This window comes from Chiloscyllium plagiosum, chromosome 23 (assembly GCF_004010195.1).
Source record: "Chiloscyllium plagiosum isolate BGI_BamShark_2017 chromosome 23, ASM401019v2, whole genome shotgun sequence".
Lineage (NCBI taxonomy): Eukaryota > Metazoa > Chordata > Chondrichthyes > Orectolobiformes > Hemiscylliidae > Chiloscyllium > Chiloscyllium plagiosum.
Window position 1 is genome coordinate 7,901,181 of NC_057732.1, and position 25,479 is coordinate 7,926,659.

The 25,479-nt window shown below is 41.2% G+C and overlaps 1 protein-coding gene across 5 annotated transcripts in view; it reads left to right on the forward strand.

Moving 5' to 3' along the window:
* Window positions 1–25,479, forward strand: part of LOC122561588 (ATP-binding cassette sub-family C member 9-like) — a 196,034-nt gene that overhangs the window by 112,166 nt on the left and 58,389 nt on the right. For 4 of the 5 annotated variants that reach the window (XM_043713432.1, XM_043713427.1, XM_043713430.1 and 1 more), the window contains 10 exons: window positions 1,053–1,163; window positions 4,139–4,211; window positions 5,618–5,723; window positions 8,303–8,341; window positions 10,156–10,194; window positions 14,618–14,716; window positions 18,520–18,604; window positions 19,624–19,704; window positions 21,371–21,508; window positions 23,479–23,604. In XM_043713432.1, coding sequence (XP_043569367.1) covers window positions 1,053–1,163; window positions 4,139–4,211; window positions 5,618–5,723; window positions 8,303–8,341; window positions 10,156–10,194; window positions 14,618–14,716; window positions 18,520–18,604; window positions 19,624–19,704; window positions 21,371–21,508; window positions 23,479–23,604 — 897 coding nt within the window. The remainder of the gene's footprint in view (window positions 1–1,052; window positions 1,164–4,138; window positions 4,212–5,617; window positions 5,724–8,302; window positions 8,342–10,155; window positions 10,195–14,617; window positions 14,717–18,519; window positions 18,605–19,623; window positions 19,705–21,370; window positions 21,509–23,478; window positions 23,605–25,479) is intronic. The other variant, XM_043713429.1, reaches the window with a different exon arrangement.

Sequence of the window (25,479 nt, forward strand, 5' to 3'; positions counted from 1 at the left end):
TGATTTCATAACCCTCTATAAGGTCACCCGTCAACCTTCTACTCTTCGGTGAATGAAGTCTCAGCTTATCAAGCCTCTCATTATAACTCAAATCCTCCATTCCTGGCAACATCCTGGCAAATATCGTCTGAGCCAACTCCAGTTTATTAATATGAATGGGTGCCTTTAGCAAAGGTGGCGCAGATAGTGGTGGTGGTTTTATATAGGAGGGAGTGAAGCCTACTGACCCAGGAACATTGGAAGATGCAGGAATGGTGGAGGATGGCGATAGGGCTGCAGTGAAGTTTCAAGGGTTAATATCTGAGAGGACAGAAATAAAAGCAGGCACAACTAGGTAGCAGGAAGTGGGAGGAACTGATTAATCTAGTCACATTTGCCAGCACTTGGCCCATTTCCCTCTAAAACCTTCCTATTCATAAACCCATCCAGATGCCCCTTAAATGTTATAATTGTACCAGCCTTCACAGCTTCCTCTGGCAGCTCATTCCAAACACGCATCATCCTATGCAACAAAATGTTGCCTGTTAGGTCCCTTTTAAAGTTCCAAGGTGGGTAAAATGAAGAGATAGAAAAAAAAAAGTTAGATATAGTGTGCTCAGGGTTGAACTAGCAGCTAAAATATTCAGACAAATGGATACAAGGTCAATCAGGTTTCATAGGCAAGGCAAAGCTTGGGTAAACCTGTCCTGGTTGTAAATAGAGAACAGGACGGAGTCAGCATAATAAAATCAAAATGCCACAGATACTGGAAATCTCAAACATATACAGAGAATGCTGGAGAAACTCAGCTGCTCTGTCAGTATCTGTTGAGAGAGCAACAGACTTTACTGTTCTTCAGTTCTGAACAAGTCATACTGGACTCAAAACTCTATCACGGTTTCTCTCTCCACATGCTGCCAGACCTGCTGAGTTCCTCCAGCAATCCTCTCTGTTTTAGAGACAAAAAGAGCCCAGTATTACAGTCAAAGCTGCAACGGTGGGATGAAGTCTAATCAAATGTACGCAAGGAGCTTTACATTGATGTAATTATCTATGTTTTATTCATAATGTAGCACACAAAGGCCTTCAACAGGAGACAGCCCCTGAAGGACCAGCTGGAAGGTTTTGAGCAGCCACTGAGGAGGTACATTCGGTCCAGGGAGATAGAAGATGTGTCAGTCAAGGTCAGTGACTTGTAATTGTTTCCTATTGTACAGCTGTGGTTCTCATGCGACTAATCCCTGTCTCTCTGTGCGCATGGGAACGAAAGAGAAAGAGCAGTGCTTTACACGTGACTTAGGACACATAAAATGAGATAGAACTGGCCTTTTCCCACAGCCAGCACGGAAGTCAAATTGTGTAAGAGTATTCATTTCCTGCCTTTAATCACTTCAATAAAATTATAATTCAAACAAAGTAAAATATTCCATTGGACATTAACTGGCTCTTATTTTAAAAGGCCTATTCTATACCAAGATTAATGCATTTGTCCCCAGATTTAATTCTCTGATGAGAAAGCTCTTATTTTTCATTTATTGTTCCTGCTGCTTGCACTATCCACCCTTATTCTGGATGGCCAATTTGTGCTGGGCAAGATATTTGCCATCACTGTAGGCACCAAAGAGGGCACTTAAACTGAATGAAGGATGACACCTGATTTCATTCACACAAAGAAACATATGCCAACAAAATAACAAGCGCACACAATTCCACCCTCCCTTCCCCCCTCCAAAATTACTCAGATATATCTTCGAAAGAAACTGTTCTGCTTCTCGTAATGCCAGGCAGCAGGATAAATTGTAAGACTTAAGTAACATCCTCACTGAGCTCTCTTAACACAGCACAAGCCCAGAACTAACTTCAGATTCCTCAATCTTGTCTGTTTGTAATTTTCCAATATGTCATTTCATTCCCGTAATCAGCCTTGGTGACACCAGGCCCTGAAAACTTCATCATTGATCTTTAAGTAGCACTAAACAAGCATTTAATTACTGTCTTTAATATGGTGTATTCAATACAAATAAGGAAGATGGACCAGTGCAGAGAATGTTCTTTTGTAAAAAAAAAGATAACCGATGCAAAAATAGAATTTGCGAAATATCAACACTTGATAGCAAACTCAAACATCTTTCTTATATAAATAAGTAGTTAAAAGACGAGTCTGAAAACAAGGGGTGGGGCTAATCACAGATTATAAAGGGAGAGTTTTTTTGGAGATGAGAAGGGAGTGGCTGACTCAACAAATGAAGTACTTTGCATTTTAGAATTAGAATTAGGTTTATTGTAACGTGTATCACAGGGGTGCAGTGAAAACTTTACAATGTCATCCCTCACAGCACCATCTTAGGTACAAAGTATCCAGCTACACGTCTTAGGTACAAAATAATGAAATGAAAGAAAAGTTGCATTACCTTCCAGTGATTCATAGTATAAGTTAGAAAATAAGAAAGAAAGTTAAAAGGATAAATATTACAGTCAGATTAACAGATTACAGTTAAGCATTACATTGCAGTTGATCAGCACAGGGGGCTTCCACACGTGGTCTGACTGGGTTCAGAAGCCGCTGACCACCCGCACATTTCCTGAGTCCAACAAACATTCCCATTCCACTCCATGCCTCCTTCCCAGTCCGTCCACTCACCACATTTGACACCACAAGAAGAGAGGGTGCTAGCAACCTAACAGCGAAGATGAGATTGGATATTACAGTTGGTTCTGATATAATGTGATAGTTCTGGTCTTGTGCGATCTCATGTTCTAAAATAATTGTGCAATAGCTACACCATTTAAACTAATGAGGCTGGAACCACATTTTAGCTAATACAGGTAAGGAGAATTCATGTCATACAAATAACGGTCTAAATTCTTCAACTACATTAAAGCAAATTCACATTGAAGAAACACGCATTACCAACTGTGTATATAAAATGGGTAATTGGATAGGGCAAACAGGTAAAAGGAAAATGCTAAACGATTTACTGTCTTCAAAATAGAAAAGTCAGATGGAGCACAGCTCAGGTTACTGAGGCACATAAGAGTGGAAACTGCAGGGACTCTAGTCACAATCTTCCACTCTGACTTGAATATATGAGGGATAGTGTCAGTGGATCCATAGAATCCCTACAGTGTGGAAACAGGCCATTAGGCCCAACAAGTCCACACCAACCCTCCGAAAACTAACGCACCCAAACACATTTCTCATTACTCAACATTTACTCCTGACTCATGCACCTAGCCTACACATCCCTGGGCAGCATGGGCAATTTCCCCTAACCTACAAATCTTTGGACTGTGGGAGGAAACCCACACAGATACAGGGAGAATGTGTAAACTCCACAAAGACAGATGCCCAAGCCTGCTATCGAACCCAGGCCCCTAGCACTGTGAGGCAGCGGTGCTAACCACTGAGCCACCGTGCTGATGCGGGATTGTAAATAATATAGCAGGATCCAAAATATGGGGAGAAAGGACAAACCTGTTATCTATAGAACAGGTGGCTTCACATGAAGATGGGGAGACTTTCCAAGATGACAGTATGGATGAAAATAATTGCCATTTTGAAAGTAGAGTGTCAGCACAGATTTATAAAGGGAAATGCATGTTTAACTAATTGGATCGAGTCTTGAAGAAGGTAGTATGATTGTTGGGTGTATACAGCATTTCAAAAGATGTTTGACAAAGTATTACACAATAGACGTACTAGCAAAATTAAAGACCATAGAATTAATAGGACATTGGCAGCACAGTTGCAAAATTGGTTATGTGACAGAAAATAGTGAACAGTTGTTTTTCAGACTAAAGATGGGCTGAAGGGTCTTTATTCAGGACACTATCATTTCTGATTTGTATTACAGTCATGCTTTAGACTTGGTAAACGGAACATAATTTCAAAATATGCAGATCATATTATGTCAGAAATGCAATACAAAATGATGAATAGTAACAGGAGACCGTGATTGGATTGGTGGAATGAGTAGACAAATCCAAATGAAATTTAACACTAAACATAAAATCATATATTCAGTTTGAAGGATGGGGAAAGGCAAAGTGATTTCATTTATTTCCTAACCATTTGGAAATAAAATGCTCAGAAATAACTTGCTGATTCCAATTTGAATGAAATGCTTTCTCACTTCAGAATTTTATTTTTACATGGCAGGTTACTGATGGGTCCTTTTCTTGGGGTAGTGGCATGGCAACTCTTTCCAACATCAGCATCAGAATTCCAACAGGTAAAATATACTGACCTCTGTTGTTGAGAGGAATCTTGTTCTGTGATTTGTGCATCGAGCTATCTTTTACTAAAGCTTTATGTTTAACGCAGAGTGCTCTTAGTCAAAATAGGCAGATGTTTAATTAAAATATTATCATCAGTGGTAATGGAATGATGATGAGTATTAATGTCAGTGTCTGATTTTCAAGCATAAAGTGTGTACGTCATTTAGCTCATCATTATAAAGTACTTGTTAATAACCTGCCACTTAGTGGATTTATACCCCAGCATTATTTTGTTACAAGCTGATGAGTTTTTGCTGTTTCTTGCGCCCTCTGCTCTCCTCATCTAACTTTTGGTGAGTTCCCAATTCACCTTGTATATGGGCTAATCGAAGGCAATATTATCTGCTGTTCTCTCCTTCTTTGAGATGTTCCTTATGTCTCCTTCTTGAGCCAAGCTCATAAGCTCTTGTTTCTCCTTAATGCCAAATGTTGTTTGATAACTGTGCTGAGAAGCACCAAGACATGTTTTACCATGCCAGCTGTTACTGTATTGACGTAGAACATTTGACCTTTCCAGATTTGATGAACAAGAAATTAGCAGATCATCCTGAAAGATACAAGATATCCCCAACTCAAGAAGTACCTAAGTTTGCTGTTTAATGTCTACAAGTTAGCACTGGCAGAACTCAGATCTAAATTGATGCAAAACTTAATTTGATAAGAAAACCACATTTTCCAAAATACTAGAGAATGGAGTTCTTATGCTTTGTTGTCTGTTCTCTATTTTATGCAGCTCTCATTTTACTTAAGAATAAGTGAAATGATAATGTTTGAGTCAGGATGGTGGGTCAGTGGTTAGCACTGCTGCTTCACAGTGCTAGGGACCCAGGTTCAATCCCTGTCTGTGTGGAGTTTGCACATTCTCCCCATGGGTTTGTGTGCTCTGGTTTACTCCCACAGTCCAAAGATTTGCAGGTCAGGTGAATTGGCCATTCTAAATTGCCTATAATGTTAGGTGCATTAGTGAGAGGGAAATGGATCTGGGTGGGCTACTCTTTGGAGGAGCGGTGTGGACCTTTTGGGCTGAAGGGCCTGTTTCCACACTGTAGGGAATCTAATCTAATCATCTCCTTAATTTTGTATAAATAAACTTGCAGTTGAGAATATGACCATGAAGAAGAAAGGGAATATGAATAGATTAATAACATCAAGACCATGTTATGAACTTTGAGCAAAACTTAGTCCTTATTTACACAATCTCTTCGATTGACTTGTTTTCAATCTTATTAAAAAGCAAGCTATTTTAAGGTTTCTGCAACACTGCTCATTTTGCCTAAAGCAAAGTTCTGAAAAAGATTTTGTTGATTGATTATTCAATACAGGATTGATGAAAGATTCCTTGATTATAATTTCTTTCCAGATCAGCTGACAATGATTGTCGGTCAAGTGGGATGTGGAAAGTCTTCACTTCTCCTTGCTACTCTCGGAGAAATGTTGAAAGTTTCTGGGAAAGTTTACTGGAGCAAGTAAGTAAAATAACTGCTGGCAACAATGAAGAAGATCACCTCATTTTATCTCCTTGTTACACAATGTGGACAGATGGCCCTCACTGTGTGGTATACTCTCCATTTCGCTGATCCTTGCCTCCTCAGAATCCCCGTTTTCTTTCGTAGCATAATAATTTTAAATTTGTTCTTGGGATGTGGGATTCCTCCTTGAATTGTTTCAAGGTGCTGATGCTGTAGGTGCACCCACAGTGCTTTTAGGAAAGCAGTGCCAGAATTTTGACCCTGCAGCAGTGAAGGAATATCAATATATATCCAAGTCAGGATGGGGTGTAGCTTGGAGGGAGATTTGAAAGTGGTGCTATTCCTGGCACTCTTGTCTATCCGAGGTGATAGAGGTTATTGGTTTGAAAGATGTTGTTAAAGGAGCTTTGATGAGTATTTTGTAGATATTTCACAACACTACCACCGTCTGATGGTGGTGTGGAGCTAGTGAACATTTAAGGCTAAGAATGGGGTGCCTCTCAAGTGCATTCCTTTTTTCCCTAGCTGTCAAGTTTCAATGGAAGTGGAGAGTATTCCATAATACATTTGACTTGTAGATGGTGGGCACATCAATTCTTTCATAGGATATGGGCATTACTGGCAAGACCAGCGTTTGTTGCACATTTCTTGTTCCCCTTGAGAAGGTGACAGTGAGCTGATTTCTTGATTTGCTGCAGCCCACCTCATGCAGGTCCTCCCATAGTAGCAATATGAAGGGAATAGCAGAATGTTGAACCAGTGACAACAAAGGAACAGTGATGTAGTTTCAAGTCAGGAAGGTGTATACCTTGGAAAAGAATTACAAGTGGCAATGTTCCACACTTTTGATGCCCCTAGCCTTCTATGTGGCAAAAATTTGGAAGGCTTTGGTGAATTATGGCAGTGCATCTCGTTGGCACTGCTGGCACTGTGCACTGGTGGTGGAGGAAGCAAATATGTAGTGTAATGATAGGTTTCTGATCAAGTAGACTGCTTTGTCCTGGATGGTGTCAACCTTTCCGAATATCAGTAGAGCTGCACTCACCCAGGCATGAGGGGAAGTATTCCATCACACTTCTTTCTTTTCCATTGCAGACAGTGGACAGGTTTTGGGGAGACAGAATGTCATTTACTCACCTCAAAAGTCCCAGTCTCTGACTGACCCTGGTAGCACTATTTCTTTGGCTGATGCAGTCAGTCTTTGGTCAACAATAACCTCTAATGCAGGTATTCAGTGATGGTAATATCATTGGAGATAAAGGGGCAATGGTTAGTTTCTTTCTGGTTGGGGATGGTCATTGCTTGGCATGAATGTTACTTACCACTTGTCAGCCTGGAAGTTATCCAGGTCTTGCTGCATACAGGCATCAGCTGCTTCCATATATTCTGTCAATGCACCTGAGGTCTGTACAACTATTAGTGACCATCCCCACATCCCACCTTATAATAAAGGGAAGGTCATTGATGAAGAGCCAAGTATGATTGGGAATAGGATACGACTCTGAGGAGCATCTTCAGTGATTTCCTTAGTTGAGATGATGGACCTCCAACAAATATGACCATCATCCACCATCTTATGTATGTGGACTAGGAGACAGTGAGGACTGCATGTTCAACCAGCAGATTGCTTTCTCCTTGATTCCCATTCGCTTCAATGTTAGTAAGACGTTTTGATGCGAACTTACTTGTCAGCAGTTGTGCTCTAAACCACCTAAATTCCAAGTTTGGGAATCCTGTCTCCTAATCTTCCGCCTTTCTACCTTACGTGTCTCCTCCATTTGCTCTGTGTGCCTTTTTGGCTCGCTTATCTGTAAAGTACATTGCAATATTATTTCTTTGTTAAAGGTGTGGTCAAAATGTAAAAGGTCTATCTTTGACCAATGGTAACACAAGCTCAATAAAACACATCACTATAGACTTGAAGTGAATAGCATGTGCAGGTGACAGATCAAAGATGTGCAAGTTAGGTGGTTTGGCCAGGCTAAATTACCCATAGTGTTCAGGGATGTGCAGATTGGGTTTAGCCATGGGAAATGCAGGGTTGTGAGGATAGGGTGGGGGTGAGAGTCTGGATGGGTTGCTTTTCAGAGGGTTGTGCAGACCCGATGGGCTTAATGTCCTCTACCTGCACTGTAGGGATTCTGTAATACTAGGACTTGCAAGTAGGGGTAACTGTGCACTCCTATTGAATGAGTTCTTATGGAGTTAGGGGGATTGGTGAATGACTATGTAGAGTTAACAATGAAAAAGTGGTGTGGAAGTGCTGGATATTGTAGTGCGTGTTGCCATTATTGAATGCTGTATGGTGTGCTATCAGAATCTGGATGTTTGCTTATTTCTGTTTTAGTTCTGTCAATTGAATACAACAGCTGAGGGAGAGAAAGTGTATCTTAAACTCTGTAAATGTAATTGAAGCACAGGAAACTGCTGCAGAATTTATGACCTAAATCCATAAATGATCAATCTTTTAATGTTAAGTACCATAAGTAGTGGGGACTGTTCACATGGTCATTGTATTTTCCAATGCTGCCTAATCTTGACTATGGTTATACTTTTGTTTTTGGTATAAACTACAGAGAGCCTGCATATGAAATGAACCACGATGCCACATCAAGGTATTTTGAGCTCCATTTAATTTTTATACTAACTTGCCCCAACAAAAATGTTTTTAAGTGTTCTGAATACCAGTTGGTCCAGATTGTTTGAACTATCTTATTTTGACAGATGTTGTTTTCCTCTTAACATTATGTCTGAGCACTGTTTCTGTATTTGGAATTAATTGTTCCCGCCAGGTTTCTTCTGTCCCCTTCTTTTAAGACATAGTTCGACAAGTGCCTGCCCCTTTCCTGGTACTTACTGCTCATCCTTCATGCATGAGCCTTTGCTGCATATACTTTGACACTCTCACCCAGTACAAATCTAATAATCTCAGCCTTCAAAGCTCCAAATGTACCTCAGTATCTGTAGCCTTTTGGAGGAGAGTGTTCTGAATTTGCACTGCCATTTGTGTGAAAATGTGCTTTCCAATTTCTCTCCCAAATTGCAAGATTCCCTTGATATTGAGGCTGTCCCCACAGGGACCACAGGGCCAGAGAGAGACTATTTACCCCCTCCCACGTATCTGTGCTTCCATTTGATTAAATCATTTCTGGCTTGTACTTTAACTGCAAGCTTCCATTTTCTGCCCTATACTTGCTTAACACTAAGACATTGTTGATATTTTCAGTTGAGTGTAAGAAGGCATTTAGCATGCCTGCCTTCATTGTTCAGGCCTTTGAGTATAAGAGTTAGGATGTCATGTTGAGGTTGTACAGGATGTTGATAAGGCCTCTTCTTGAGTACTGGGACCAGTTCTGGTCACCCTGTTATAGGAAGGATATCGTTAAACTCGAGATGGTTCAGAAAAGATTTACCAGTATCTTACCAGGAATGGAGAGTTTGAGTTATAGAGGAAAGGCTGGATAGACTAGGACTTTATTTTTTGCTAGCATGTAGGAGGTTGAGGGGTGACCTTAGAGATGTTTGTAAAATCACGAGGGGTATAGATTAGATGAATAGCGGGTGTCTTTTCCCTAGGGTGGGGAATTTCAAGACCAGGGGGCATACTTTTAAATTGAGAGGAGGAAGATTTGAAAAAGACATGAGGGGCAACTTTTTTTACACCGAGAGCAGTTCATGTGTGCATTGAACCTCCAGAAGAAGTTATGGTTGCAGATACAGTTACAAGACATTCAAATAAGTACAGGAATAAGAAATGTTTTGAGGGAGAAGGGGCAATCGCAGAGAAGTGGGACCAATTTAGTTTGGGAACATGGTCAACATGGACTGGTGGGACCAAAGGGTGTGTTTCCATGTTGTATAATTCTATGACTATGCCTGACTGATTTCAGACAGCCTTTTGGAGGAGAGTCTTCAGCTTCCCATTGCAGGTTAGGCAATAAAAAACTTCCTGATATCACCCTGGAATAACCTGGCTATTTTTAATTCTACTACAGCGAATGTTTTAAAATTTTTAAGTAATTTTTATTATTTTACTGTTATATCCCTTTGTTCTGGTCTACCCCTGCCAGAGGAAAGGGTGTCTGTTTGTTCACACAATCAGTATTTTCAACCATTCCAGGCTTTGATTTTGTGACATTCTATTAAGCAGCTCAAGGGGTTGGGAAGGGAGACCTGGTACTTTCCTTGATAGTCATCTCCTAAGACTAAGAAACGTTCCAGGTCACTACCAGGGGTTTTTTTTTTGCAGTGATGCATTATGTCTCGTTCCATTTTCACTTGCGCCCTTTAAGAAGCAGTGTATCCATGTGAGTGATAAAAAAAAACAAAAGCAAAAAAGCTTCAGACTGCACTTTTTTTTTAAAAAGTAAGTCAGTTACTGCTTCAATCAAGTTTTCTTTTGCTAACTTGGATTTACCATGAATTTCAGTGCACATGAGGTTGACCCTGTGTTCGAGGTGACTGGGAGGTACTCTATCTTACTCTTTGCCAGTTCACTAATTGTGTCATGTGTTGTTTTTCTAGTGACACTTCATCCTGATAACCATCACACCAGTGGTAATGCTTTTTACACTTGTAACTAATCATTGCATTTTCTGCCATTTTCCTTTCTTCCTCCTTTTTTCATACCATTTGTTTCTCGGCAATTTGGCTACTATGGCCCTGATTCTGTCAAAAATTCCTGATCTTCAGCAAAAGGCCACTTCTGTCGTCACGAGTGTGTATTGGCATGTGGAGTTTGTTCATTGTAATCACATTCAGCCTAACCTGAAATTAATGCATGGCAGGCACAGTAGTTAATGTCCATCTTTGACAGTTTCAGCAATCCTTCAGGATGTAGAAAGGATGCTAGGCCAGAAGGGGGTGGTCCAGGTAAGAATGACAGACTTCAGCAAGTTTATGATTCTGTCAAATCTGAGCTAGCGAGCTGGAATACAATGTTGGTGGGTGTTGAACCGAGTGTAGATGATTCCACCACCCCCACCCTCCCTCATTCTCATTCCACAAAGAATTATGTAAAATCTGATCCATAATGCTGGTGTTCCTCAGTAAAATGTAGCCAAAGGAAATCATATTCCCATCAACAAACAGCCTGTCCGTCAGACAATGGACAATCAAGTTGGATGTCTGATGACAGATCTACAGCAGCCGCTTAAAGGGAGTGCCAGGAAAAGGGAAACCACACAACAGCTCAGAGTGTCCTTTGCAGAACAAGCAGTGGTATGTTCACACCATTAGATGCCTTCTAAGGATTGAAGTCAACCAGTGACTGCCATGGAAATGAATAGTCATACCCCACTCAACTTGGCCCGAGGGCTATTTAATTTAGATTGACATTGGCCACATTCCCCTTTATCTCTGTCCATGTTGTTGGGTGGGATTTGGGTAGAGACTGCAATGACACTGGGTAATCCTGCCTCTGGCATCAAACTCAAATTTGTATGTGTGTGGGATCCTCACATACTTCAGGTAAGATCTCTAGCCGTCAAGTGCCAAACATGTTTCCTCTTAAAACATTACTGGCAAGGACAACATTTACTGCCCATTCCAAAATTCCCTCTGGAAGGTGGTGGTGAGCCACCTCCTTGATCATTCATGGTCAATCTGGTCCACTGTGCTGTTAGGGAGGGAATTCTGTATTTTAACCCAGTGACAGTGAAGGAACATTACTATAGTTCCACGTTATGATGGTGCATGGCTTGGACTGCAACTTTGCAGATGGTGGAGTTCCCATGTGTTTTGGTGCTATTTTCCTTTTATCTGGGCTTGGGGCTAGCACCAGTACAACTGGCTTCATTGTACCGGTCTGTCACTGCTCACCACCTGTACATGGAGCTGGGTCTCTCTTACCGGGACTTAGCTGGAGTGGAGTCTGATCTTTGTATCTACTGTTTTGCAGGCAGGAATGCTACCTCCAAGTGATAAGCTCCACTTTTATTAGCCTGTCATTTCAGTTTCTAAAGCCATTGAGTCCCCCAGGATTGTATTTGGGGATTGAAAACAAAGAGGTTTGTGCTAAAACTGTCCATGGTTAGAGACAAAAAAACTGCAGATGCTGTAATCTAAAGTACGCTTCCAGGAGCTTCCAGTCTCCTGCCTGTCAAACCACACCTCAAGATCTGTCTGAACAGCCTATAGCCTGGAGGACTCAACATTGAGTTCTCCAATTTCAAATAACCTCCCTTCCTATCCCCCAACTCCCTTCACAGCCCCTCTCCCTCCCTTCCACCAACCAGATTAATTCCTCCCATTTACCAACCAGGTCATACCCTCTACCTGTCTTCACCTATCCCCACTTGGCCACCCTGCCCCCGCCAACCCTTTTATCTGCAACTCCCCCTACACCCACCCCAATCCTGAAGAAGGGTTACACCCGAAACGTCGACTTCCCTACCTCCTGGCTTGCTGTGTTCTTCCAGCCTCCTGTCTGTCGACACTAAAACTGTCCATAGCAAACAGTTAAAATAATGAGAAATAATTGTACTTTGGCTTTCTGCTGCAAGATTAAGGCTAGTGAATTAAACTTCAGGACAGGATTACTCATGCCTAATATCGTAGTAACTTCTCATTCAGCAATTGGACTGCCATTTACAGAAAGGGAGGCACATACATTGAATTGGACCTCTGCAGAGATAATGTTGAAAGAGATGATGGAAGAATGAATGGAAGGAAAGAAACAAAGGACTTTTTCTGGTACATTTAAAACATAGAAACACAGGCAAGGAGAGAGAAAAGACATAAGGTGCATCTAGTTTAGTTTCAAACATCCATGTAGTTGCTTGAGAGAATCCTAAAATCAGAATAATGAATTTCAAATGGCCTACCAGGACACCCGTATCATGCAAAGAATTTACTTGTCTGCACAAAAACAGGCCATTTGACCCATTCGGTCGATGCTTGTACTCCAAGAACCCCCTCCCTTATTATCTAACCTTCCCAGTAGATCTTCTGTCTTCCTTGCTGTCACACGTGCTCATCTAGTTTCCATTCGAATACATTTATGCTTTTTGCCTCAACCTCTTCCTACAGAAGCAAGTTCCACTTTCTAACTGCTCTCTGGGCAAAGAAGTTTCATCTGACTTTGGTGTTGGATTTATTAATGATTGTCTTAGATTTATGAGCACTGGTTTTGGATGCCGTACAAGTGGCATGTCCTAGTCTATGCCAAACTACTAAGCCTCTTCAGAAGCCCTCTATTAGATTGCTACTTATCCTTCCTTTAAAGAGAAAAGTGCTCCAACCAGTTCAGTCTTACATCATAGTTCTAACTTGTCAAATCTAGTATCCAGGCAATTGGTCTTGAGTATTTGCACGGTGCTCAACAATGACAGAAGGCTTCAGGGCTTCAGTGGGAGTTCTATAACTTCACTGAAGGATAATGTCATTCTGATCTGGTCAGTCCAGCGATCAGCTGTGGACCGGGGTGACATCACATGACTGGTAGATCATCATGTCCTCATAGTGCAGACAGCTCCCGCTTCTTGAGCAGCTATCTGGGATTCCTTCATCCTGCGAAAGTCCCAGGTGTACCAACTCTTTAGACCAACATCCCATGGCTGCTGGGGCATGAGTATTGCACTCTGGAGAGGTGGATCCTAATATTCAGCCAACAAACACAGAAAAACTATAGCCAAAGCCACTCGCTAACATGCACTGGGCAGGCCATTGACATTGTGAAGATGTGCTACCATTGGCTTGACCAGTCAGTGCATGTTGCCCTCCTATAGCAGCCAGCCAGGGTTTATTGTGGTCTTGGATTGTAGTTGTCTGTTGCATGCTGCACAACATGACAGTACAAAGGGATCTGGGATGGGAGGAGGTGGAAGACCAGAAACACCACTTCCTTGCAGTCGAAACTGCATCCAGAGCTAGGAGGGAATCTCTGCCAAGGTCATCTTAAGCCTCGGGGCTCTTGAGTGCCTGGCATGGCAGCAAGATCATGATTAAAGCAGCACCATTTCCCTTGCGCACCTCTTCAGCAAACAACTCTGCAATTCACCTTCAATCAGAGAGAGAAAAGTCATTCAGCACGTACTAAGGTCATCCAGAAACATTGAGAACGTGGTCTATGCTGCCGACAGTCTCCCACATGAAATAAGAACATTCAAATCTGATCAGAGGCCAAAGCAATTAAAGGAAGGGTTAGTGAAACAGGCTGGGAAAATATCACCCACTTGATCCTAAAATACATCTAGTGGTATGGCACCATGGGTTCTTATCCACTTTATCAAAGCGTCCCCCTGCAGCTGAGGATATGGTGGAGACAGTCTTCTCCGTTTCCCGTGGACGCATGCCCATGTTGGTGCTGAGGTTTCCGCTGCTCCATCGCAGCGGTGGATGGCATGGTGATCCCTGCTCTTTTCAAACGACGACCATCTTCCAACTTCAGACCCCTCCTAAGTGGCGTGACACTGAACTTTCCTCTCAGCCAGTTAAGCCTTTTGCATTTGTAAATCACGTTGTGTCATCAATGATGAGAGATAGGGGCCGAGAAATGAGCTGGACCTTGCGTTCCCCACTCCTGATTAAAAGTGATGTCCCTCCGTCTGTCTAGGGCATGAGATCTGAAGCGAGAACTACGAAATAGATTGATTTGGAAAAGGGAAGACAGATCAAATTAGAACAAGGAACTTAAAAGGGAGGAAATAACAACCAAAAAAAAAGAACTGGGGGACAAAAGAACACTATATAAATGCAATGACTGGCCTTGTTTTTGTCTGTCACGCAGTGATTCCAAACGTTGCAAAATGTAAACAATGAGAGTAATAATCTGTCATGGACTGTTTTGATTCAGGGCCACTCTATCCTAGTTGCTTTGTGCGTTTTGAAAAATGTAATGAAGTTGCTGTTTCTATTGGAATGATGTAACTGTTTGCTTCAATTTTGAGCAGAAACCGAAACTCTGTTGCTTATTCTGCTCAGAAGCCTTGGCTCCTAAATACAACAGTGGAAGAAAACATCACGTTTGGGAGCCCCTTTATAAAGCAAAGGTAATTACAGCTACTTTCACTTAGGGCGAGGCGAAAAGAACAGCCTGGAAAATGCTGCAATGATGCATCCCATGGCAAGTTGATATGTATTGGAATTTTACCTTCACTATCACTTGCACAACGTTTGCACCTCAGTTTCCAGGTCATGATGAGTAATAAATGCTGCATCCCGGATCTCGTGAACACAGTGTCCGATGATCTTTCTCCTTGAAGAGTCAAAGAAAAAGCAACAAACTGAATGATAGCCCATAGCCACACACCATACTACCTAATTATCCGGTATTCAATTATCCGAATTTTGGATTATCCGTCAAGATTGCAAGGTCCCAATGCTTGATTAAACTGTGTTATCCAAACATTCGATTATCCAACAAAATACTCCCCATTCGTGTCATTCAGATAATAATGGTCTCCTGCTCCTTGGATGCTGCCTGACCTGCTGTGCTTTTCCAGCAACACATTTTTCATCTCTGATCTCCAGCATCTGCAGTCCTCACTTTCTCCTAGTTCCTCTGTATAAGTCTGGTCTAAATAAGATTCAACCCAGGTTTGGTGTAACTTCGACTTTCCTGTTCTATCCCTCTAGCAATAAATTGGAGTGCTCGGTTGGCTTTTTTTTATAGACTTGCCGAGTTGTGGCACAGTTTTTAGTGAGTAGTCTGTTTGTACTCTGAGATTGTTCACTACCCAACTTGACTTGTACTTTCCATGTAACAAGTCCCCTTCCTATTCTTCCCGTTCAAATGGATCACCCTATATCTCAACATCAGGGGGGACGAGGGCTTGGAGGCAGAAAGGCAGTTTACTCAGGTAGGTTCCCAGAAACCTATTGCCTTCCCCACTCTGCCTGAAGTAAATCATAGAGTCATACAGCTCGGAGCCAGATCCTTTGGTCCAACCAGTCCATGTCAACCATAATCTCAAACTAAAGTCCCACCTGTTGGCCCATATCCCTCCAAACAGTACTTATTCATGCACGTATCCACCATTTCCTCTGGAAGTTCATTCCCACACATGAACCACTCTCTGTTTAAACAACATTGCCCCTCATGTCCTTTTTTAAAATATTCTCCTCTCACCTTAAAAATGTGCCTCCTAGTCTTGAAATCCCCTAGGGAAATGACACCTGCTATTCACTCTATCTATACCCCTCATGATTTTATAAATCTCTATATGGCCACCCCTCAATCTCCTACCGAGTCAAAACGTGTGGTGCTGGAAAGGCACAGCCAGTCAGGCTGCATCCAAGGAGTGGGACAGTCGACATTCCAAGCATAAGTTCTTCATCAGGAAGACTCCATTCCTGATGAAGAGCTTATGCTTGAAATGTTGACTCTCCCGCTCCTCGGATGCAGCCTGGCCAGCTGTGCTTTTCCAGCACCACACGTTTTGACTCTGACTTCAAACCTTCCATTCCTGGTAACATCCTGGTAAATCTTTTCTGAACGCCCCTCCAGCTTAATACTATCCTTCCTGTAGCAGGGCAACCTGAACTGTACATAGTACTCCAGAAGAGGCCTCACTGATATCCTGTTCACACCTCAACATTACATCTCAACTTCTGAGTAAGCAGGCCTCAAGGTCCACCTTTCCTGCGATAGGATTTGGGTTAAGCGCAGCTGAGGCCCTCAAACAGTTAAGTAATGACCACTTAGGGCTTATTCCCATTTTAATGGGCTGTAATGATCTCCCCTCCAGGTTAAGGGAATAGTGTCAGCCTAGCTGAGTGGTAAGCCAATGTGGCAGGTGGTCACTTAGAATCTCTATTGTGTGGAAACAGGGCCATTTGGCCCAACAAGTCCACACTGACCCTCCAAAAAGTAACCCAGCCAGATCCATTCCCCTATCCTATTACTCTACATTTACCCCTGACTAATGCACCTAACCTGCACACCCCTGAACTATGGGTACTTTAGCATGGCCAATCCACCTAACCTGCACATGTTTCCACTGTGGGAGAAAACTGGAGTACTCAGAGGAAACCCACGCAGACACTTGGGAGAATGGGGGCAGTCCCTCAGTCTGTGCCAGTTTGTGCACAATCAAGGGACTAGACACAGGACAGGGGAATGTTCCCCTTGCTCTTGCTTCAGACATCCCACCCACCATCGACCCCCTAAAGCTGAAGCCACCCCGTCCATACCAAAATGCTGGGACCTTAGTCCTCAGGATGTTTGGTTTCCACCCGTCAGCTCCAGCCTTAGTCATGATAATGCTGAGTGTGAGAGCTTTTGATGCTGATGGGCTCATCATGTGAAAACCATTTCAGGAATGTATACGCTCAATCAAATCACCCCTCACTTGAAAACAAGACCAGCAGTCAAACCTGTCCTCATAAGAGAACCCTCTTATTCGGGTATCAATCCCATAACCTCCAGGTATCAATCCCATAACCTCCAGGTATCAATCCCATAACCTCCAGATATCAATCACGTAATCTCCAGGTATCAATCCCATAACCTCCAGATATCAATCCCATAACCTCCAGGTATCAATCCCGTAATCTCCAGGTATCAATCCCATAACTTCCAGGTATCAATCCTGTAATCTCCAGGTATCAATCCCTTAACCTCCAGGTATCAATCCTGTAATCTCCAGGTATCAATCCTGTAATCTCCAGGTATCAATCCCATAACCTCCAGGTATCAATCCCGTAATCTCCAGGTATCAATCCCTTAACCTCCAGGTATCAATCCTGTAATCTCCAGTGCATTCCTCCTTAAATGAGAAGATCAACACTGTTTGCAGAGTGTTTGAGATGTGGTCTCAACAATGTCCTGTATAATTGAAGCTTAACATCCTCACTTTTACATTCAATTTCTCTCTTAATGAGGAATTGCATTTCATTAGACACATTGATTAAGAGTTGTATCTACGTCTTAACTTCTGACTCATGCTCTAAAACATTTAAATTCCCCTGCACTTCGGAATTCTGAAGTCGTTCTTGATGTAATTAATACTCTGCTTTTTCATTCTTCCTAATAAAGTGAAGTACCTCATTTTTTCCCACATTATACTCCATCTGTTAGACTTTATTTAATCATTTATTCTATCTACAACTGCTCGCAATCTTCTGATGTCCTCTTTACAGTGTACTTGCTGATTCATCTTTGTGTAATTTGCAAATTTAAACATCATGCCTTTTCTCCTTTCATCTACATTCTTGGTGTAAATTGTAAAAAAAACTTGAGTTCCCAGCACAGACTGTTGCGGGTCTCCATTTGACACATTGTGTCAACGAGACTAAGACCCTTTTATGCTTACCCAGCCAGCCAGTCTACCATTTTCTATGTAAATGATCAATTATAAGTTGTTAACATTGGTTCTTCTCCTTAAACAGAATCAAACATTTATGTATCTTTCTGTGTTAACATTCTGTCTTTATGTTCTGCTGTTACCCGTTGCAATGCTCATGTTTGCAATTGGATTGGCCCCAAAGTTTATGCCCTACACTCATTCAAAAATCGTGAGTACTATTAGAGAATCAGATTTTAAAATAAACATGAGTGGCAATTGTTTTACACAGAGGGTGGCTCATATGTGGAATTAAATTTCTGAGGAAGCGGTGGATGTGAACACAATACAACATTAAAAGACATTTGGATAAGTATATGAATAGGAAAGGTTTGGAGGGATATGGGCCAGGAGCAGGCAGATGCGACAAATTTAGTTTGGGATTCTGTTCCGCATGGACTTTTTGGACTGAAGGGTCAATTTCTGTGCCATATGACTCTACGATTCTATGATTAATTTAGATGGAAGCATTCTGTGGCACTCACTGTTTTCATTTCTCACCCACTCAGGTACAAAGCTGTCATTGATGCCTGCTCCCTTCAGCCTGACATTGACCTGTTACCATTTGGAGACCAAACTGAGATTGGAGAGAGGGTAAACACTGGGAAATGTCTTATCTTTTACAAATCATTCTATCCACAAGATTAAATCATGTCTTGAATGGAGCAAAGCAAAAGTGAATGCTCCTACGTTCTTAATTTATATCAAGACTCTATTGGTGCGGCACCCATTTTGAGCAGTAGTATCCACTGATAGATATGAAGCTGCTCGTTCTGTACTACCACCAAAATTAAATCTAACCCACATGGAGTTAAGTTTGCCTTCACATGAATTACAATGCTTGGCTTTTGTGAGTAGCTCAGAAATTAATTTTAGAAAATTATCAACTGTGGAATTGGATGCAGCGGTTGAAGAAGTCAGACGAAAAGCATTTGTTTTCAGTACACAATCCTGCTGAATGTATCAGACTGTGAATGTAAAATTCTAATGAAGAGCAGAGGATCAAAATGAGTAGGAACAACTTAGATTACCAGGTAATCCTATTCCCTCTATGTGGAAATGGGATGGATTTATCAAACACAATTGTTGGATTGTTGTGTTTTAGAGTTCCATTCTTTTTGCAATTACAATGCTAAAAGATTAGCCAGCAATGGCAACGTTGTGTACACATGAGTAAGAACTATGGTTGTTGATAACTAGTTGGATCACAGACACTGTGGTTGTGTGGTACCTCGTGTTTTGTCCACTATATCCTCGTGTAAGCTTATTATGTGTTCATATCACCATCAGACCATTGACACATAACCTCTAGCTTTTACACATCAGAGATTTTGCTGGGTAATGAACATATGACCCCTTACCTGAGTATAACCTTAGGGCTCATGATTCCATTTCTGTTTCAGAATTGCCCTCTCATTACCAGTATATTAGCTCAGTGTTTTTAGTTGTCCATTTGGTATAATTCACCAAGCCTCCTTATTGGATCATGGCAGTGCTATTTCAATAATTCTATAAGTATGGAGAGAAAATGTAAAATAATGTAAAATAATATTTTTAAACATTCTGCATCAAAATATAGTTATGTTAATAATGTGATCCTTTTGCTGGCACAGGGAATTAACCTGAGTGGAGGCCAGAAGCAGAGAATCAGTGTGGCTCGAGCCCTGTATCAAAACACAAGTACAGTATTCCTGGTAATAAATCATGCTTTTTTTTATTGGGGATTCCCTGCTTTGAGTCTCTTTTAGCTATTTTGTTGATCAAATTATACAAAATCTTTGGTGTTATCCTCTTTTCACAATTTCCCAGTTGGCTGTCTGATTGTGTTATTTCGAATGGGTGTTGTACTGGAATCCTTTAAAGAAATTTAATACTGTCATAGATTGAGAGCTTCCTACTCCTCCTTGGATAATGGGACCTTTGCCCCATCATTTGGGTCATTTTTCCCGATTTAACTTTCTCAGCAGTAGTGGGAATAAAAATATATATGCAATTGTCTTTCCAGCAAATGCTGTGAGGCATTTAGTGTTATATTTCTGACTCAGCAAAAGAATCAACATGTGGTAGCCAATTAATCTTTGGAAAGTCTTCTGGGCAAGCTGTTGCTAACCAATGGATTATTGCCCTGAATGTTTGACAGCCGTTGATTTTGGAAATGCCAGAGAACCTAACAATTAGTTAACATTTACTTTGTGGCAGTCCTTCTGCATCACATTAGGGAAACAAGCAGAATATAATAATTGGCCCCAGCAGCTTTGGAAAATGCCATTTGTTTATTGATTAGAAAAGCTGTGCCGAAATTGCAAAGTTTTGATGCTTTGTTTAGCTTGGACAGTACACAATAGCATGTTTGAAAACTACACAAGGCTGGCCTTAAACTAACCAAGGAATTGGACTTGTGCAATAGTTGGAGGTTTACATAAGTGATACTAAAGTTAAAACGATTAAATTGTGAACAATTGGTGCATATATATGATTTAATTTCTCTTGTGGCTAGATGGTTAAGGACTGATCTAATTGAGGTTTATAAATGATAAGAGGTTCTTATCAATTTGATACCTAAAAGATATTATTTCTGATGGGGAATTCCAAACTAAAGAGGCATAATTTGAAGAATAGGATTAATTAGCCAATTTGGGAGAAAAATTAGAATGGACATTTTTACCCAAAGGCTAGTGGAACTCTCAAAATCTCTCACCCCAATCCCCAAAGCAAAAGCCATTGGCTCTTGGGTAGCTTGAGCCTTTCAGATTTTTCTGAGATTAGGGTATCAAGCAATATGGATCAATGTTTCAAATGTTTGAAATTGAGTTGAGGCATAGATTGGTATAAATGGTGGAACAGACTAAAGAGCTAACTAACCATCTCCTATTCCTATGTTTGTGCTTCCCAGAAAGGGCAATAGTGTATTATGTCCTATAGAGCAGTTCTTATCTCTGATAGAATTATTGTTAACTCTCTCCCATATGCTCCTGAAGCCCTCAAGAAATACAGATTATAGTGAGAAATCTAGGATCAAAACCAATAGGGTTGGGAAAATAGATAATGGTGATGGATTAAAGAGCTGTCTGACTGGCAGTCAAGCATTGTTCTAATTGGTGGTTGGCGTAGAAAACTACCACCATGAAGAAAGGCATGTTGAGTATCTTGTGGCAAGGGTGTGGGGGGTGGAGTAGTTAGAAGTCATGTGATCTAAACAGCTTTATCAACCTGAGATATAAGGCAATAAATGGCTTCCTACTTTATAATCTCACCAAGCGTTTTGTTAATTTCACCAAGTACAGGAAACATATTCTCTGCTTAAAGCATTTGTCTGTTTCTATGAAAGCACAACATTTCTCCTGTTTCTCTCCCCATCAGGATGATCCATTCTCTGCGTTGGATATTCACTTGAGTGATCACCTCATGCAGGAAGGAATCCTCAAATTTCTCCGTGAAGACAAGCGAACTATAGCTCTAGTAACACATAAGCTGCAGTATCTGACCCATGCTGACTGGGTAAGTGAGATGAATGAGCAACTCAGCTCTGAGCATTTTGCAACTGATGCTTCAGAGTACATCTTGAGTTTGTGCAAGGGCAAAAATGGTGCAAAGAGTGATAACAAATAGACAGCCCATTTTACTTCGAGTCATAGAATAGTTGGTCAGAACCTTGGACATTGCAGTCCCAAACCATTTCCCTACAGCCCTGCAATTGTTTTCTCTCTCCTTACCCTGAGCTAATTTCCTTTTGAAATTTGAATCTGTCTCTACCATGCACTCAGGCAGTGCATGCCAGATCCTAACTTTCTGCAAACTATCTTAAATCTGTGTTGTCATGCTCTTGATCCTTCTGCTAACCCGATATTTTTTCTTAATCCCATCCAATTTTTCAGCATTGGGTTCATATCTCTTGAACCCTTCTTCTTAATAATCCCATCCAGGTGCCTTTTAAATATTGTAACTATTGCAGCCTCCACTACTTTGTCTGCAGATCATTCCATACACGCACCACCTTCTATGTGAAAAACGTTGCCCCTTGGGTCTCTTTTAAATACCCTCTCACCTTAAAACTATTCCCTCTAGTTTTGGACTCCCCTACCCTGTTCACTCTAAATGTCTTTTAAATGTTGTAACTGTACCCACATCCACTTCCTCAGCAAGTTCATTTCACACACAAACTTCGCTCAGTGTAAAAACAAAATTACCCCTCGTATCTTCTTTAAATCTTTCTCCTCTCACCTTAAACTTATGCCCCAGCCTAGGGAAAAGATACTTGCCATACATCTTATCTGTACCCCTCAACATTTTATAAACCTCGATAAGGTCACCTTTCAACCTCCTATGCTCCAGTGAAAAATGTCCCAGCCTATCCAGCCTCTCCTTATAAATCAAAACTCCATTTCTGGCAACATTCTGTTTCGTCTGAACCCTATCCCGCTTAATAATATTCTTGCTAAAACCGTGACCCTAATTCTAGATTTTGGTGATGATTCCAATAGTGTTTTACTTACATTGAGAATTAATTTTATCTTCAAACAAGCATGTTGTAAAAACAAGGTGAACATAGATGTACGACTAAATAACAGCTCTTTAGTATTAAGTTCCCTGTTTTGTACAAGAAATAGTTAAATGAAGCTTGAAGTCAGATCACATGTCACGTTACAGAAGCTGAGTCAAAATCAATTGAAAGATCATAAGAAATAGGAATAGGAGAAGGCCATTCAGCCTCCCTCATGGCTGCAGTCCTATTTAAGAAGATCATGGCTGATCTGTTTGCGGTCTTAGCTCCATTTTCCTGCCCATGCCCCATAATGTTTGAATCCTCTGTCAATCAAAAAGCTGGTTAGCTCAGTCTTAAATGTGTTCAATGACTCAGAGTCCACTGCCTTCTGGGATTAAACAAGCAAAAACTAACAGCTGTCCTAATTTCCATGTTAAAAGGCAAACCACTTATTTTTTGATGTTTGCCCATAGTTCTCGGTTCTCCCCACAAGGGGAAATGTTCTTCCAGCATCTCCCTTGTCGAGCCCTTTCAGAATCTTGTACATTTCAACTTAATCAGCCCTTATTCACCTCAACTGCAATGAACATAGGCCATCCTGCTCATAAGTCAGGAATCAACTGAATGAACTTTCTCTGAACATGCATCTAGCTTCAAAATGATTTCGTTAGTTAAGCACAGACTATGTGCAGCTTTACTTCAGTGTTACATGTGATTTATAAATAAATCTAATGATTTGTTTTGGTCTGTCCATGATAATTTTGGGTACTTACTGACTTAGAACAGGCAGGAGCCCTTGAAGCTCTCAGTACAATACACCATTTGAAGGAATATTATATCATATTGTTATCACACAATGGAATCATGAAATCATAGAATGATATAAAACACATAGAAAGGTGATTTGAGCCATTGTAACAGTGTCTGGGATGGTTAAAGGGTAAGTAAGAATTTTCTGTGGCTCAGTTGTTTCTCTATTTTTCAGATAATTGCTATGAAAGATGGCACCATCATAAGGGAAGGCACATTGAAGGACTTTCAGAACCATGATGTAGAGCTCTACGAGCAATGGAAGACACTCATGAATCGACAGGATCAGGAATTTGAAAAAGTAACATGCAAATCCATGAAGCTCGGTTCTGATTTCACAAATATCAGCTGTTCTCACCAACCTATAAGGCAACTTGCAAGTTTGCTGCAAGATTTTCTCTCTGTTCATTTTAACACAGAGAAAGATACAGGCTACAAGCCTATAATTTCCCAATGTATGCTACTTTCCGATCGCCTCTTCACAGTCAAAAAGGGAGGGATATGCTGATGGTGCGCCAAGGTGCTAATGCTATTGAAATGGTGGACAGTGCTAAATAGTCACTTATTGCTGTAGCTAATTGAGCTCATACGTTAAATCCCTGTGCTCTATGTGGAATAATTTTACAAAATCTGGTTCAGTCCCCTCATAGAGTCATAGAATCATTCGTAGTAAAGAGCAAGGCCTTTAGCTCATGCAAGCTGCCACAGAATAAGCCAGTCAGTCCCATACCCCTATCTGTTTACTTCTTCAAGTGCTCATACAATTTCCATTTGAAATTACTTCCATCGCCCTCACAGACAGTGAAGTCCAGACCCTTGAAAGATCAAAGTTCTTTCTTATTTCCCTCCCCTACCAACCCACCCTATAACTCTTGCCCCTAAACCCTTCAATCAGTGACCCTCAGTCCTTGTCCTATCAGCTAATGTGAACTGTTTTTCCTTCTACCATAATGAATGCTTTGACCAAACCATTGCTCAATCGCCTACTCACCAAGGAGAGCAATCCCAGATGTTCCAAACTAAAACCCCTCCCATCCTGGCAAATCTCTTTCCACTCCCTCATATTCTTTCCTAAAACATAGTGACTAGAATTGAGCCGGATACTCCAGTTAGGACCGAGCCAAAGCTTTGGGAGTGTTCAACAAAACTCCACTGCTCTTTACTCGAGGCCAGGATTTTGGTTTTTGTTTGTCATCAATACTGAGCCAATAGGATGTTCCTGCAATGTGTTTGTTTCCATTTGTTTGTTTTAATGTTACTATCATTTCCCTGTGAGCACCCAAAGGGATATCTTTGTGCTGTATGTGGTAGAATAGTGCTACACCATTAACACTAGTTTAGGAAGTCAGAATTGATAGCGTTTATAGAGTTGCTTGGATTTTCATATTTTGAATTGAGGGATGTCTTTGGGTCAGTGTTGAAGGAGAAGGGCATTTGGCAAACAATGAAGTTGTGAAGTACACAAGGTAATATCAAATTGTGCAAACTGTCCGATTGGCTGCAATGGATTCAATAAGGACATGAAGATGGAAGGGCGTAGACTTGAACAGCTCTCTTCTCCCTTTGTCCTCATTTGAGAAACAAAGTGGTGTAATTTGGCTCTGAAGCAGTGATCATAACATGGGGTCAGAGAGTTGGTGTCATGTTCTCTCAATGAATGGTAACAGGAAAGAGTGTAACTGTCTCAGAATGGAGGTTATGACACCCCTGCTGAAGTATAAAACTCCACCCAATTTTGGCAGGATAGGTGAGCTCTGGGTGACAATGTAAAATGAGAGTCACCAGGTCAGCTATCTGTTGTACAGATCTCTCAACTTCAAGTTTCCTAGAAGGAGTCAGATGTGAGCCTAGGGTCTAAAGGGATTCAAAGGGTATGGGGAAAATAGGAGACTGAGTTGGATGACCAACCATGATCATAATGAATTGGCTGGCTGGAAGATAGGAGTTGGCTGGCTGGAAGAAGACAGAGGGTAGTAGTTGATGGCAAAGGTTCATCTTGGAGTGCCGTCACTAGTGGTGTTCCGCAAGGATCTGTTTTGGGACCATTGCTGTTCGTCATTTTTATAAATGACCTGGAGGAGGGGTTAGAAGGTTGGGTGAGCAAGTTTGCGGATGATACGAAAGTCGGAGGAGTTGTAGACAGTGAAGAAGGATGTGGCAGGTTACAGTGGGATAT